General features: G+C 41.5%; 2 protein-coding genes across 3 annotated transcripts in view; both read right to left on the bottom strand.

The window, feature by feature from the left end:
- Nucleotides 1–16848, bottom strand: part of CDCA4 (cell division cycle associated 4) — a 571510-nt gene that overhangs the window by 213543 nt on the left and 341119 nt on the right. The window lies entirely within an intron of this gene.
- The window catches only part of JAG2 (jagged canonical Notch ligand 2), an 87888-nt gene that overhangs the window by 1849 nt on the left and 69191 nt on the right, over nt 1–16848 (bottom strand). For both annotated transcript variants that reach the window (XM_035104725.2, XM_035104733.2), the window contains 11 exons: nt 15331–15444; nt 13990–14103; nt 13248–13361; nt 12326–12442; nt 10179–10206; nt 6890–6975; nt 5981–6094; nt 5697–5812; nt 4961–5209; nt 3317–3448; nt 500–656 (listed from right to left, as the gene is read on the bottom strand). In XM_035104725.2, coding sequence (XP_034960616.1) covers nt 500–656; nt 3317–3448; nt 4961–5209; nt 5697–5812; nt 5981–6094; nt 6890–6975; nt 10179–10206; nt 12326–12442; nt 13248–13361; nt 13990–14103; nt 15331–15444 — 1341 coding nt within the window. The remainder of the gene's footprint in view (nt 1–499; nt 657–3316; nt 3449–4960; nt 5210–5696; nt 5813–5980; nt 6095–6889; nt 6976–10178; nt 10207–12325; nt 12443–13247; nt 13362–13989; nt 14104–15330; nt 15445–16848) is intronic.

The following is a 16848-nucleotide window of genomic DNA, read 5'->3' as shown; positions in this document are numbered from 1 at the left end:
GGATTCCGTCCGACTTCCAAGGTACGTCTGTACCAGTCAGCCACATTTAGCACATCTAGCAAGAATAACCTTGCAGTGATATGCAGGCACTCTTCTGAATCACACGGCCCTTATTCCAGAAAGGGGGAGGGGGCTGAAATTGCATCTAATACTGCTCACCACATGAAAGAAAGCGAAACATAATGCTACACGTTATGATTCTTTATTGGTCTCCCTTGCCCACACCCCTTACACAATGCAGCCAAAAAGACACAGGTATCTTTTTCGTAGCGGAGGTAAAAATAGCCTCCAGGAAACTATTTTGAGCGGGGGGGGGGGGACCATGCAAGAGGCTCCTCCCCACCGGCCTTCCATTTCAAAGTTGCAATCTCAGCAGCTGCATTGTGTAAAAACGGAACCAAAATAGTCTCACAAAAGCCTCACGGAACGGCATGCGATACACAGCTTAACTTGAGTTATGCCATCAAATAACCCAGCGCGTAAAACACACACAACTTACCTGATGAAGAATTCCCAACCACTATTGTCTCTATTTTGACTTCAGTTACTGCCAGCATAACTGTACTGTTTTGTCGCTTTGTAATGGTGTTTACTATAGTGTTGGCTGCATTCTGAATAAGGCTGTTATCGGTCTCCTCTTGATGCGAGATGAAAGACTGGGAACAGAGAAGACAGACAGGAAACTTAAGTTTACAATGAAGTAATTTTTTTTAAAATAGCCATATTACCTTATATTTAGGGGGGGCAGACTTAAGTCTGAGAACCTGAGAATCCCAGTTTGCTGCTAAAGGATGAGTGTTGGTTTGACGCCAGTATAGAAATATTATGCTAGCCCATTAAGAGCAGTATGGGTAAGTTACACATGACAAACTTCCGTGTTACTTACACCTCTGAGCTAAACTTAAGTCATCGTTTGGAGGCTTTTAAGGTATCCAACTAGGCATTTACACTAATGATATGATCTGTTATATATAACTGTGCGCTTTCCAGTTTGCATCATAGCACAGGGTATTCTTTACTTGCAGATGTAGCAGAGCAGTCTAAGCAGAGCAACCAAGAATACCTGGCCAACAGTACACCTTTTGGCTTCTTTCCCTTGCCCTAATAACAAGGAAGGTGACAGCTAACAGCCTGTCTGCTCTTAGGGAATCCAAGTTCATTCCTCTCTTCCAAGCTAAACTCACCTTACCTTTCTGCTAGAGGCATCAGAGGCAATTTCATGGTGACTTCACTAACCAACTTTTAAACAGAAGCAGTGCAGTAGGGGAAGTCTACAGCCAAACTCTGAACTGCACAATTGTAGGTTACTGTTTATTTCCTAGGCAATTCATGTTGCAAGTAGAAAGAAACCAGGTTTAAGAGAGCAACCTCTAGCTTGCTCATGTGTATATCCTATAACCGTTGCTCTTCCCTTCTCCAACCTATGAAGGCACTAAGGGCTGATAGAGTCAAGCAGGATCTGTTATTTTCTGACCAGCTCCATGTATTGAGAGGGCCAACTATGTAGCTTTCCCCAATGAGCTTACCAACTACTCATCAAATCCTCGGGGCTGAAACAGATGTGGCACCAGAGATGCGTGCTTGGCTATCCCATCTGGTTTTTGTTTGTTGAAAACAGCTGTGGTGTATATGTGTGTCAGAGCAGTTTTACCGAGGGAAGGGAGTAATTGAAGATATTCCCTTGTGCAAACTCCCCACAAGCTACTATTAATCCCACAAAAGCGGGGATGGGGGAAGAAACAGAGGCTCACACATTTACCTCACCCTATGGCTAATTCTTTACAGGAAGGGTTCGATGCCTTCTTCCCTGGCACCACTGCCGCAATAAAAAAACGGAGACTTCCACACCTGATTTTAAGTGTCTTTCTCTCTTGTGTGTATGTGTGTGTGTGTGTGTACGTACACACACACAAACGAAATAGGATCTCCTGCATCAACAGCAGTCTTTGGTCCTATATAGAGCTGTGTTTGTAATCGTAACTGCTTTGCCACACGGAAAACAATGGGCCAGGATGGGTTACATTACTTACAATGTTTTCCTTCTAAATAAAGAAAAGGTAGCAGCCTTCCTCTCAATTCACGCTTGACTCCAGCATTATATATATTTTATATTTATGTTTTTATATTTGTTGGAAGCAGCCCAGAGTAGCTAAGGCAACCCAGTCAGATGCACGGGGTACAAATAACCACCAACAACAACACCACACAAAACATGTATCCCATTGTTCCACCACCAAAAGAGGCATACATGGCAACTTAAATGTTATAATCAGTAAACAATTTATAATTTGATGTTAGTTAAGAAAAGCAGCAGAGTGCTAGGGATCACCCACACTTTCGCTTGACCCATATTGTGTATCATCAATTAACCCCCCAAGGTCTGAGAGCTTTCCTTGTTTTGCCTTGCAAAAATCAGATTGTACCTGCTGAATCAGATCGTATCAGATGTGCATAAAACTGGAAGAGAGATTTTACTTTAACCGAGCTTCAGTTCAGCAGGTCAGATGGGATTTTTTGCAAGGCAAAGCTATGATGTACCCGGGGAACTGATTAGTACACAATCTGATCAAGATATGGATTAAATTAAAAGTATGGATGAGCTCTTAGGCAGAAGACAAATCTCAAATACTTCTCTTCATTCTCTGATAGTTTTTTGTTAGAGCAGTTGTCTTAGTGTAACCAGCAATGTTACAATGGAGTTTGTACAGGGTAGCAGCAAAAGATCGCTTAGTGGAATGCTTTAATTTTTTTTGTATAGTGGCTACTGGCTTAAACCCAGTCTTTCCCTGGCTTCTACCTACCCAAGACATCCATTGCCCTCTTGCATAATTGCATTAACTGTGAACTGAAGGCCTTCTGCTCCTCTGTCTCTCACCCAAGGAAGGTCTCAACCCTTTTCTCCCTCTGCCTCACGCACTCACACACCCAACCCTTCTGTTCTTGTCATTATGCCAGTTTCTTTGATAGATTTGGCCACATTTCAACAATGCATCTCAACATCTGTTTAGCTTTTGAATAGTCTGTCACCTGAATCGACTATTGGTGTTGTTTGTTTGTTTTTTTTAAAAAAAGGCAAGGAAACCTTGTAATGTTTTGTTTCAGTGTATACTGCCTTGATATATTTTACGATATGTGGGTACAGAAATATTTTAATAAGTAAGTCAGTCAGTTAGTCAGTCTTCAACTGGTTTCCTGATGAAGCTCATGGTAATTACCTCAGGGTCATGAGTACCCTTGAGTCTTTCTGACACCTGCTTTCAACAAGGCTACTACAGACAACACATTTTCCCCACTTAGAAAGACGTCCAATACTTACAATAGCAACTTCCACAGCATTTTCTATGGAGTAAGATAGATCACACAACACCAGTAGCATTCTCTCACTAGAAACAGACCTAGTGGCTGGTAAATATCTGATTTCTGAGCAAATATTTTCAACAGTAGTGCCCTGTGAGAGAGAAAAAACCAAGACCAACTCTTCTATAAAAACGGAGTATATAAATTAAAGTACACACTAATTTCAGAACAATTTAGAAATAATAAATTGATATAACAGTAAAGTAGAAAAAAGTCTCGCTCCAAATCTCCCAGTGTCATTTGATGCACAGGCACACAAACAGGGGACTTAAAACATTAGAAGCACTGCTCCAATGTTCAGCATTCTCATCGGTCCATTTTGTATTCTCTTGGAGCATTCTGGGAAGACAGGAAGGGAGCTGAAGTTCGCCTAAAATCACAGGCGGTATTAATGAAGCCCTGAACAAAAGGGATTGGGGGGTGTCACCTTCCAGGGTGATCTCTCTCTCCCCCCCCCCCCGAATTTATACTCAAGGCTGGGAGGAAACAATCTGACACTACAAAAGTGTTTGTCTTGTGAATTCATAGGTAGAAAAGGTAAAGCACAACACTGGCTTACTTTACAGGTAAATCCAATGTGAAATGGTCTTTTGGTTACTTATAAAGTAACCTCAACTCCAAACTGCTGCACTGACTGATGACGGTGATGGATGGAAAAGTATAAAGGACAGTAATAAATAATTTCTATGGACTGGCATCCAAAGCTTTTCTAAAGTTGTGCTTGCTCTTTGGGATTGCTGCATTTCATTTTCACTAGAAGCAGGAGGAGTGGTAGCCCACTGAAGATGCCACTGGCACGCCAAAGGACACCCAACATTCCCAACATCCTGCAGAAAACTCCATAGTGCAGACAAGGGCCTAACAAGCAAGGCAAGTTCTGAAAGACTGGAAAGCTGGTGGCTTGTTTAAAAGACACTTAAAAAAACAAATACAGGAAAAAGTCCAAGGTCCACAGCACCTGTACCTAACCTTCACAAAACTGGCTTGCGTCCTTCCATCATTCTGAAAGCTCTACGCTGCAATCTATCACTGATGTTCGTTCTTTGGGGCAGTGCACTGAAACGCATTAGAGCATTTAAAACAAACAGTTCACACCTTTCTTTAAATCCAAAGCTAACTCAAATCAAGACACAGGAGTCTCAATGGATTTTCCTCGGAGGAAACCAGCTGCACCCTAATCTGCACCCACGCAAAGCCTTTATTTCAGAACTAACTACAGTGCTGAATAATTCTGGTGCTTAGAAGCAGCACTTTCCCTTCTCTGCTCAGTGGAGCCCAAAGGGAAAAGGGCTCAGTAGTACAGTACAGTAAATGCTTTGCACACAGAAAGTCCTTAGGTTCAATCCCTGGGAAAGATTGTTATCTGAAAACTGAGAAAGCCAGGGCCAGTCAGTTATCAGCCCATTGGATGGGCCAATGGGTCTAACTCAGTCTAAGGTACCTTCTTATGGATCACTCAGCTGAACTCCATGGCAGATGTCCGAAAAACCGAGGCAGTTGGAAGTGATAAAGAAGCACATTATTCAAGCAAGATTTGTCGGTTTCAACGTTGTGCATTGCTTAGAAACTCTGTCAAGATGTTCGTAAGACTTTAAATTCTCACCTGGGGTACTTTGTCTCTGTTAAAAATCAGAGTGATTCTTGCACAGCTGTTGTCCAAGTAACCCGAATTGGGGGGACACTTGATGTTGACAGGAAGAGGTTCTGATTCACTGCATTCCCCCCAGTCAGCACAAGGAGGTTGGAAACATTTGGTGTACATTTTCTCTTGGCATTCCTGACCTCTGGAGCACTGGTGACTAGCATGGTCCCCATGTTTGGTCAACAAACAAGATTTTCTCCCACACCACACCTATAATGTAGCAAGAGGGTTTTTTTTAGCGTGTAACAATGGACAATCATGAAAATGAGGGATGTAGTAGCTTGTAGTTCAAACAAGGAGGCTTCTCTTCTAGCTAATCCAAGCTACAGAAGATTTTGGAGACTCATCTTCTATTTCAGGTGATTATTACAAAGCACTGAGACTTGCACTTCTAGGCTCAGCAGTGCCACTCAAATCAAACGGATTTCTTTACATTGTGCATATCCTATCACAATCATTACAGGGATTATTCCACTGCCTCCCGAGCGAGACGGATGCCAAGCCTAAGTTATAATATTTCTAAGCATTAAGTGCATATCAGGTGGAACTTGGAGGGAGCGAAGGGATGGAGGAGGAGCAGTTCTCAATGCAACCACATGCTGAAAAATGTCATAGAAGTAAATTAAGGAAGCTGACACGTGAGTTTGACGGAATAGGGGATTTAAATGGGGATTTACATTCAACTTCATGTAACTACCTTGGTGCAGTCAATGTGGCCATCCAGGCAGTGGCAGATGTTGCATTCTTGATCCCATCTGCTGCCATGGGGAAAGGATGTTCCTTTAAGCCAGCAAGACTTTCCAAATCCTATCACTTGGGGGAGAAAGAACAGGGAATAGTTTTCATTTTAAGTATAGGATCAAGCCAAAAGAGAATACCAAGTTCACCTGACAGATAAGCTAACAGCACATGCTGCTGTGTGCAAGACACTGCCAAGTAGTGTTTGATATTTATTGCTCGCAGTGTAAAGCATTAAGTTACCTTCTTGGCATCTAGTTCCAGCTCGCCCAGGGGGGCAAATGCACCTGTAGCCATTTATTTCATCAATACACGTAGAACCGTATGCACAAGGAGAGGACTGGCATTCATCAATATCTGAAAGGGAAGAAAAAGCACATGTGTTTTAATACAATGCTCTATGTACAAACTGTTTACAATTTTGGAGCACAGTTCAGCTTAACTAGACATCTGTATAAAGTTTTAAACAGGCTTTATACAGTATCACAGTATGATAAAAAAGTAAGAGGACTCATCTGTAGAAGCATTAGTCAGTATAATGTAACCTGTGGCTGTGCACTGAAAATGCCCCCAAATAATTCTGTTTACATTTCCCCATGCTAACTAACATTTATGCCCCTATGATCTAGCAACACTGCTGAGCATTCCAGGAATTAAGATGTTCTATTGGAGTTGTATTGCCGCTAAAAGATTCAGGATAGGTTACACCATTTTTAGTATGCATTCTTACTAGAGGAAGATATCAGAACATTACTGTTTTTTCAAGCAGCATATATTTAGCATGTAAAGATACACTTCAAAGGGCAAGTCCTATTAAAAAAAATACCAATGCTTTGTTTATGGATACTGTCTAAAGAAAAGTTTCACTAAATATCTCAAGGGCTGGGGTGTACAGCTTAACTACAATTTATGCCAAATCACTGTTAGTTGCATTGGTCAAATGAAGAAAAGAATTCTGTCCCAAAACAAAGTGGTCACCATTCTTAACAAGGTAAGGATCAGCATCTATGAATAATTCAGTTAGCTTCTGCTTCATTATTTGGGATACAGATGACGAAAGCTTAATGCATGGAAACTCAAAGGATACAATGCAACAAAGAGTTCAGGTCAACGGCACGACCTCCTCGGTCGTTTCCTTACACAGGTACTTACTAATTCTGCAATCTGGACCAGCAAACCCAGGTGCACATTCACAACGGAACCAATTCACGCCATCAACACAGATGCCTCCATTGTAGCTGTAAAAATAATAAACCTATCATTGCAATGAAGGCTGTCAGGGTAGTTTCACAAGCTGAGAGATAAGGAACCTTTGGGTTCGTGCACATAATAGCCTGTTCAAATGCAAATTTCTTTTATTTGTATCAACAGGCATTGTCTCACTATTGAGTCATGCAGGATTCAAGATGCTTAGTTAATTCATAATATATGCTCATTTAATAAACCATCTGCATTGTCTTAACTTCTCCAATTAAACATTGTTAATTAAATAATCAGTGGCACAGAGGAGAGGTCTATTCCCATTAAGAGAAGCAGCATATTAAAGGATGGCATTGAATAAGTTTTAATTCAAATCCCGTATTTTCTAATAAAATGGAGAGAAAGACAAGAGACTATGGGACAGACATGCTTTAGAAGAATACAAGGAGCAATATAGAATAATTTTTAGACCAATTACTTTTTAAGCGAAGACACAGATTTAGAAATGTGTACTCATTCAAAAGCTAACTTGACGTATTAAAATCCACTTGCTTTCATTACATTTAGTAAAGGTAAAGGGACCCCTGACAGTTGAGTCCAGTCGCGAACGACTCTGGAGTTGCGGCACTCATCTCGCTTTACAGGCCGAGGGAGCCGGCGTTTGTCCGCTTCTGCAGACAGTTTTTCCGGGTCATGTGGCCAGCATGACCAAGCCGCTTCTGGAGAAGGCAGAGCATCACATGGAAACACTGTTTACCTTCCTGCCGGAGCGGTACCTATTTATCTACTTGCACTTTGACGTGCTTTCGAACTGCTAGGTTGGCAGGAGCAGGGACCGAGCCACAGGAGCTCACCCTGTTGCGGGGCCTCGAACCGCCAACCTTCTGATCGGCAAGTCCAAGAGGCTCAGTGGTTTAAACCACAGCGCCACCCGCATCCCACATTTAGATTACTGCATTGAAAAAGGTTGTCATGTTCCAAGTTCTTATGACTGCAGAGCTTCTGAATGCAGTTATAGCAAATTCCAGAAACTGTACAACCATCACGGGCCGGGAACAAGACTGGGAAGCTTTGCAACATGTAGACAAAGTCCAGCAAAGTCTGAATTATTATACACAGGGCAGGAGTACTGAAAGACAAAGAGGCACTGGAGAACTGTGCTGTTCAATAAGCAGATAGCAATCAGCTTTCTTGAGATTGTGGAAGGAACAATGTACTTAAAAAAAAAAAAGACAGGGTACGGACTATAAAGAAGGGATAGAAATTATTTCTCTGAATAAATTGAAGGCTGCTTTACACGTCACAAGGGGAAAGCATGTGTTGCCTTTGCATCCTCAACATGCATCCTTTTGGTAATGTTTGACTGGAAAGAGTGGAGACGCAAACACATCAAAACTTCACATATGAAGTGAGCACTGGCCAGTTGCGGCTCACTCCCAGGAACATTCCCTAGATGTCTGTACTGTTTCGCTTCAAGACGAGTGTGACGGAGATATGAGGACAACACTCTGTGGAAACGGGACCTGTATTCCCCTGCTATGGATGGACACAGGGACAAAATCTGTGTCAGTCTGCTTCATAATGGGATGGGACTAAAGTCTCTTCTATTTTATTTTCAGGTGTGCTTTTGAGGACAAATCCATATAAATCCCTAAAACGGTGCACAGATTTTAAAAAATGTACAAATTAAGAAAAAGATTACGAGGTGCCTGCCCATATTTTGTTGTTTTTAATAACATAATTTGGCCAGCCTAAGGTAAACTAGTGACAGTGTGAGGCTCCTATTGCTTCACATATTGATATCAATATAGCAAGTCCTCCGAGGAGAGAAGTTCTGACGATGCGCCATGGCTCTCAGGAGAAATTTTATGTGCATTTTACATCCAATTCCCCCTTATAGAGTCTCAGGAGAAATTGAACATTAAGTTACCTGAGACCAACAGCATATTGTCACGACCAACTACTCCCAGGTGGGCTTTCTACATTGATTTCAAAGTGAGAGGTGAGAGGAGCCCCGTGTGCTAGCTAGCCACCCGTAGGCAGTTGAAATTACCTTTTTAAAAAACAGCGAAAGCTGGTGACAGACAAGCAGCTGTCAGACCACCTCAGGTGCAAATCTGCAGGAGGCTAGGAATCTGACAAGTGTGGGTTTCAGAGTAAGCACCTGCCCTAATTGGTCTGGGCAGATCGGGTAGGGTGTGTCCACTTTGGAGATACAACCTTCTGGATTCTCTCCTCATCCCTAACATGTGTGAGGCAGCTTTTAAGAGGATGGGCAGGGGGTTCTTCACACTTAAGGGTCAACTAGCCACTCATATATGCTGCTGGGAAGTACTGCTGATTTGGTCAGACTGGATACCTAGCCTTTGAGACTGCCTCCGGAGCAAGCAGCTTTCTACCCTTATCTGAAATGGTTTGAACTATTTTTTGAAGCCAGATACAGTCAAACCTCATGTTGCATCCGCTGCGGGTTGCGTATTTTCAAGATAAGAACGCAGCAAACGCAGAAGTGTTTACTTCCGGGTTTCACCGCGCGTGCATGCACAGAAGCGTTCTGTGCGCTTCGTGTATGCACAGAAGCGCCACTCTAGTTACGCCACCCCAGAACGGATCGAGTCCATAACTAGAGGTACCACTGTATGTCTAAGATCTTCTGTCTGTAGCACACTGTCTCATTGATGACAATTATGGGTATGCATGTATGTAAACCTTTACAACTTGGCTTCTAAAAATGTGGGGCAGAACAACGTTCAACTAGATGGCAGAGGTCCTTTTCAGTCCTTCAAGTGCAAGGATTTAGTAAAAATGGGCACAGGAGTCTTTCGTATACACTGTGTCCTCAAATGCTCAATTATAAAACCATTGGTATTATTTTCATGTCAATATTCATTACGGTTAACTTATGCGCTTTCTGCTTTGTTACTGTCTTCCCACTTTAAACTCCTACTCTTGACACAAATGCCAATTACCTATAACTAAATGAGCCTAATCGCTTTAGTGGGATTTTTCAATTTTTATTTTTTTAGGCTAATTTCATAGAACTTTTCAAACTACAAATCTCATATTACCACTACAGAGCAGAAACCAGGCTCCATAGGAACATTAGCAAAAAAATACAGGAAGTTCATTGGAAAGACCAGCACAATAGTTTAGAGTATAGGGCTTAAGTAGCCTTGATTCACAGGATTGTTCACATTCATTCACTAGGACATTTTGAAAAAGAATGATCATGAGTACTCACCATGGATGTGGATTGCAGTCGTTAATATCTGAACAGAGAAAATTAAACTGAATCAGTGCATTGAATTATGTACACAGTATAAAAACTGCACCTTGATCTAGCAGGTCTACGGTATGTACACAAAGTTTTCTTACATGCCACCCATATTAATTTATTGGCTTATTTAGAAACTATACAGTTTTAAAACAGAATCCCTGTAATGTAATGTAATGTAATAAAATAAATATTTATTTTATTCATTTATTCATTCATTCATTTCTACCCTGCCCATCTGACTGGGTTTCCCCAGCCACTCTGGGCGGCTTTCAACAGAACATTAAAAACAGAATAAAACTTCAAACATTAAAAATGTTAAACAGTGATTTGTTAAAAGTAAAACTAAACTCAGAAGTCTTCCTCTCATATGTAGGAGGAGAAGATGGACTATACAGGAGGAAAATGGGAGAGCATGCAACTCCAAGGTTTTGCTTGGGCTCCTAGAAGCTTGCTGAGTACCACTAAACCATGGTTTTCTGTTGTGTGTGACCAATGTCATTACATGTGCTCTCATGACATGACATCGCTATGGAAATGTCACATGACTGTTGCAGGTATAGGTGGCACACAAACATCAGTTACCAACCTCAAAAATGACACATTTTAGACAGTAAAGGCACCACTTTAACTCTTAAATGTGGCTATCAGCAATACAGGAGAACTGTATTGTAAGGCCCATCAAAATATAATGAGGGAAAACAAATGTACTTTTAAGAGGAGGCATGGGACCTCTGAATTCGTTTCTCAAGATATGCTGAGCAAGTACCAGCTTTTATATCATTTCCCACTATATAAGGCTATGTGTGTAAACCACACCTTGTAGAAGTAATCTGGGCTGGATCACACATTTAGAACTTTGGGCTTGTAATTTGTGTAATGACCACTTAACACAAGACAATATTTGAATTAAGGATTCCTTTCCTTGCTTTCAACTAGATTCCATCTCCCATTGACCTTTCGACTGCACAGCTAAATTCCAGATTGAAGTGTGTTCAATCTTCCTCTCCTATCTAATCAACTTGCAAAGTGCGTAAGGAAACAGTTTATATGGCTCTAGAATAGCTGATGAATGAAGAATAGCAAGAAGTCATTTCCAGGTACCTTACATGGAGCCACTACCAGAACAGCCTCCCTTCCTCTCCTAGCCAGCTGCTTTAGGTATAAATAAATGGTAGCTCCATGCACTATAAACAGTGGCGAGGGCTAACAACTTAACCAAGACAGAGGCAATTAAATGTAATTTCAATGCAGGGTTGAAGTTTTTAACTAGGTATAACTTTTTGTGCATGTTCCGACTTGAGCCACAAACTCAAACTGTGCCACACCTAAGCAAATCAGCATATTGGCATGCTAGTTAAAATCTCCCAAGGTAGTACTAAGGAAAATATTCCGACATGATTTATATAGTTCAGTCTCAAAAGCTGGTGATATGCAGGACTCCCAATCATAAGAAATAATGACCTTTCTGGATATTTTGATATTTGTTATATAGCTGGATATTTTGAATTATTATTATTATTATTATTATTATTATTAGTAGTAGTAGTAGTAGTAGTATACTGCCCTTCATTCAAAGATCACAGGGCAGTTCACAACATAAAAATACAAAGTAAGAACACACATAACAAAACAAAAACACAAACCAAATAGCCCCCTTCCCCCAAAAACCCGACATTTAAAAGGCCAGAGAATCAGCCCAAGGCCTGGTTATAGAGAAATGCTTTCGCTTGGTGCCTAAAAATATGCACCAAAAGCTACCAGGCGAGCCTCCCTGGGGAGAGCATTCCACAAACGTGGAGCCACCACAGAAAAGGCTGGTTGTCATGTTGTCATCCTCCGGACCTCTCATAGAGGAAGTATACAAAGGGACTCAGATGATTATTGCAGGGTCCAGGTTGGTCATGAGGGGGGAGGAGGTCCTTGAGATACTGCAGTCCATTTAGGGCTTTATATGTAAAAGCCACTCACTCGCTGGATCGTCACCTTGTTGTGGTGAGTGGGCTTGCATGTTCCCGTGATCCTTGTGAGTGAAGCTGTCGGGAATTGGGCCAAAATCGTAATCTACAGCCATTAGAAGTGTCAGTCTTGACACAAAAGAGGAAAACACTTACTCTGTGTGCACGTACGCCCTTCCCAACCTTCTTTACAAATGCAAGAAAAGGAATCTCCACTGCCAACACAGGTTCCACCATTTAAACAAGGGTTAGGAAGGCAGCTGCTGTTCTTAGCTTTAATGTTAAAAAGAAAGAAAGATAGGAAATTAAAAATATGAAAGCGTTCAGCCAAAAGTCCTAGTACTGCATCAATCTTATGAAACGTATTTTAATCCCACCTTTTAGTTTTGAGACCCCAGTGCTGATTACAACAGTAATCGATACAATAGTCAATAACCTAACACTACAATTGTCAGCAGAAGCCTGCCAAAATGAAATGAGCTTTTGTAGGTTATTTAAAAGCCAGTATCAAAAAAAGGCAGGCGAGCCTCCTTTGGGGAGAATTCTGTAGTCTGGGCACTGCCCTCCTTGGCACCAACAAACCATACTTCTGACTGCAAGCATGTGTGTGCTATGTTTCAGTTCAACCCCCTGCAATGGAAGAATATGTAGCTATCCCTTATGGCCATTGAACCTACAACCTTATATACTGTATTCTAAATGTGTCAAAGATAGCTTGATGTTGCCAAAATATATTTTTACCCATATCTGTTCAGAGAAATGACGGTTCCTCCCACAGCTCTGGCTTCAAAATAGTTCTAGAGTAGCCAACTTGAAGAAAACCCATTCCTTCTTCTTCTGCTGTGCAGTTATAGTCAAAAACCCCTGTGATTTTTGTGACGGAAGAGAGCTCGCTAAGCAAAAGCAAGACTAGTAAAGGGTTCCCCTTTTACTATTAGGCGCTCAACCATGTTTTCCCCTGGTCACTAATGAGATTGGGGAAGGGGGGGGGGAAGCACAGGCTGTTTATAGTTAGCTTCCTGAGCAAAGCAGACGTACATCCAATCTGAATATATTACTGAGCAGATTAAGCACTTACCAATGTTGCAAGTGCTTCCTTTCCATTCCGGAGGACAAGAGCACCGAAAAGTATCCCCGTCATCGTAACACGTTCCTCCATTTGTGCAAGTATTCGCGTCACACTGGTACTCACCTAAAAAGCCATGAAAACAAATTTAAGCAGCTGATCGCATGTCTAAGTTTTTGTTTGGTTTTTTGCTTTAGGAACCAGAGACGAATGTTTTGTTAGAGTCAGATACACTACTATGGAATCGTAAAAGCCAAAATATTTAGAGCTTATTCTTTGGGGTGTTTGTTTTATGCATTGGAACATTTTTTAGGATAGCATGGGGCTAACAAACCTAAATGAGTTTATATATATATATATATATATATATATATATATATATATATATATATATGAATGATTCACTCATCCGTGGAAATAATTGCTCCAAAAGACAGTTTGAAATTAGTTTTAATTTCATAAAATTATGCCATAAGCATTGGGCAGAGGTGCAGTTTTCATTTTGATATGACAGGATTCCAAACTTTCTTTCTCCAGCTTCAATATAGTGTGCCAATTTTTTTTTTACTTAGTGGTTTCATTTCATTTGTGGAAAAGCAGACAGTGATTGGACTTGTTTGTACATGACTCTCTTCATCAAATCCCTTTCTGCAGTTCTTTAGAGTCCCTTCAAAGCTACTTCAGTTACTATACAATACTTTCCTCTTTTAACTTCTGGGTTTGAGCTGAACCATACCATCTAAAACACACTTACTTGAATGGCATGTTTTGCCTTTCCAGCCACTTGTACATTCACAATAGAAGTCATTCTCTAAATCAATGCAGCGACCTCCATTGTGACATGGATTTGGCAAGCAGTCATTGAAATCTAAAAAAATTCCAAGGTAAGAAAGACTTTAGCAAAAGAGGCAGAAATTAATTTTTGAAAAGAATACCAAAAGAGAGATGACTATCTCAGTACTGTAACCTGGCTTGTGCAGGAGCAATTAGAAACTGTTTTCAGTATTAAATGACCTAACAAGCCAATACTGAGATAATAGAATCATAGAACTGCAGAGTTGGACGGGGCCATGAGGGTCATCTGGCCCAAACCCCTGCAATCCAGGAAGCATTTGCCCAATGTGGGGCTCGAACCCACAACCTTGAGATTAAGACTCTCAGTATTTATATAGTACTATATTTTAATCAGAAGGCAAATCCTACTTTAAACAGTAGACTAGGCTCTTTCGACTCCTGGGCACCAAACCAGAAAGTCTTTTGAACCAAACCACCATTTGAAATCTCAGCACCTTACATCATCCCCCTTTCCCAACCCTGCTAATTCTATGGGAGGACCACAGCTCAGCAAGACAAGTGTTTGCGTCACATCCAGAACCCCTGCCCTTTCCAGTTAAAGCATCTCATGCTGCAGAGCTGGAAAAGGAAACTCTGCCCGACACAGTAGACAGGCAATGCCAGTCAGCAGCCAACACAGGGCAACTGTGGAACTGTTGGTCAGATGAAAAACTAGTTTTCCTGAGTTTAAGGCTATAATCTTCATTTTATTTTACTGAAACAAGCTCCAATAAACCTCTGAGTAAAACGGGGGCTGCAAGTGAGGGTCAGTCTCCTGGTTAGGCATCAACAAGGTTGTCAGTTTTGGCTTCTCAAGATTTCTCACTTTTCCAATCAAATTCAGTTCTCCAGTCAACATTCATCAGCCTTTTGCCTACTGTACACATTTTTATATTTAATCTTCCCTGATATACACATTTTGCAAGCAATTAATCCTAATGCATTTTTGTTATTTTCACCCACATATTTTTTAAATTTATTTTTACTATAAACAAAAGTTACACACCACTTGTTTGTAGTAAAATATATGCCTTTTATGCACCTACCCTAAACTATGAGTTTTTGTACAGATTATCTGATTGCAGAACTGCAGTGTGTAAAATGTGGAGAAGTGTGAATTCTGAAGGAGAGCTGTACTTCAGCTTGCATTTTTAGGACATGTGAATTAAGTAGATTTGCATTAAAATGTGAACCAAAGCAAAATTCCCCCTCATCTCTACTCATGACTACTTCTGCTATTTAAACATTTAGTTGTACTTACTTATATCACAGAGTTTTCCTTCCCAGCCTGTCTGGCAGAAACACCTGAAACCGTTAACTTCATCTATGCAAGTCCCACCATTTTTGCATGGATTTCCAAGGCAGTCATTGATATCTAAGGAAGACAATGCACAATCACTACTGGAAACATTTTATATGTTGTGACAATTTTTGCATGGATTTCCAAGGCAGTCATTGATATCTAAGGAAGACAATGCACAATCACTACTGGAAACATTTTATATATTGTGACAAGCCACCACAAGAGTGTTCATCTATTGAGGAAAGTCATGTCTGCTCCAGCTGGAAAAGGTGTGTCAGCTTGTAGAACAGAGATGGGAATACCTTTTAAGCACCAGGAGCTCAAATGGAAGAAAGGTGTGAAGTCGTGGATCAGGGAGCAAAGCACAGAATTAAAGGAAAAGGATGCTTCTGCACACATGTTCAGTCCAGAATTTTTTCAGTGCCAGAACTAACCTCCAAGTTCTGTCACACAAAATTCCAGCCCTTGGTTATCCCCCCTCCAAACTTTCTGTTTCAGCTGGTTTTGGGGGAGTTGCTATTTTCAAACATTTGAAAGCTGGAAACCCTTGCTAGTCTACTACAAATCTCCCCAAAATCTTCCTGTAGATTCTGATCTGCCTTCTACCTAATACATTTTTTGAGGATGGTGGCCAAAGAGAACCAATGTTTGACTACAATATGCCTCCCCTGCTCAGCGCCTGGAGGCCCCAGTCCTGCCACTCACCACCTGGCCCAGGGCGGGGCCAAGGCCTATAAGAACTGCTGCTGCTGCTGCCACCAGCCAGGAGGACTCCCCTGCTCAGTGCCTGGAGGCCCCAGTCCTGTCACTCACCACCTGGCCCAGGGCGGGGCCTGATGGGCTTTATAACAGACTGTTGCCGCTGCTGCTGCTGGGCAGAAAGGGCTCCATTTTGTTTTGTTTTGTTTAAATTCCTGTTATTTTTTACCTATGTTATTTTAAACTGTATTAAGGATGTATTCTTAGTTTTAGATTTTGATTCATGTCGAAATTGTTTTCTATTCGGTTGTGTATTTTTTGATGTGGTTTATGTATTGTTTGTGACTTTTGTAATTGTACTATTGCTGTATTCTTTTGATATTCGACTGGAAGCCGCCCAGAGTGGCTGGGGAGACTCAGCCAGATGGGCGGGGTACAAATAAAAAATTATTATTATTATTATTATTATTATTATTATTATTATTCTGTGTGAATGTTAACAGGCAGGGCCGTCTTAAGTATATTTAGCGCCCTGGTGCGACGGATCCCTCCGGCGCCCCTGCCCTGTTTCACAGCGCGGCGGGCGGGCGGAGCTGCATGGTCGGAGCTGCGCGGGCGGGCGCAGCACACACACCTCCGGCGGGCAGGCGCCCTGGCGTCACCCAGCCTGGCCGTAGGGCCGGCCCTGGTAACAGGCGACTGTTTTGCTGGGAACTGTTGATATGGTACCCAGGCATGTTTTAAAGAAATAGAAACAAGCACCCAGCAAACCATGAC

This window comes from Zootoca vivipara, chromosome 1 (assembly GCF_963506605.1).
Source record: "Zootoca vivipara chromosome 1, rZooViv1.1, whole genome shotgun sequence".
Lineage (NCBI taxonomy): Eukaryota > Metazoa > Chordata > Lepidosauria > Squamata > Lacertidae > Zootoca > Zootoca vivipara.
The sequence above is the reverse complement of the archived record's forward strand: the minus strand, read 5'-3'. Positions and strand labels throughout refer to the sequence as shown.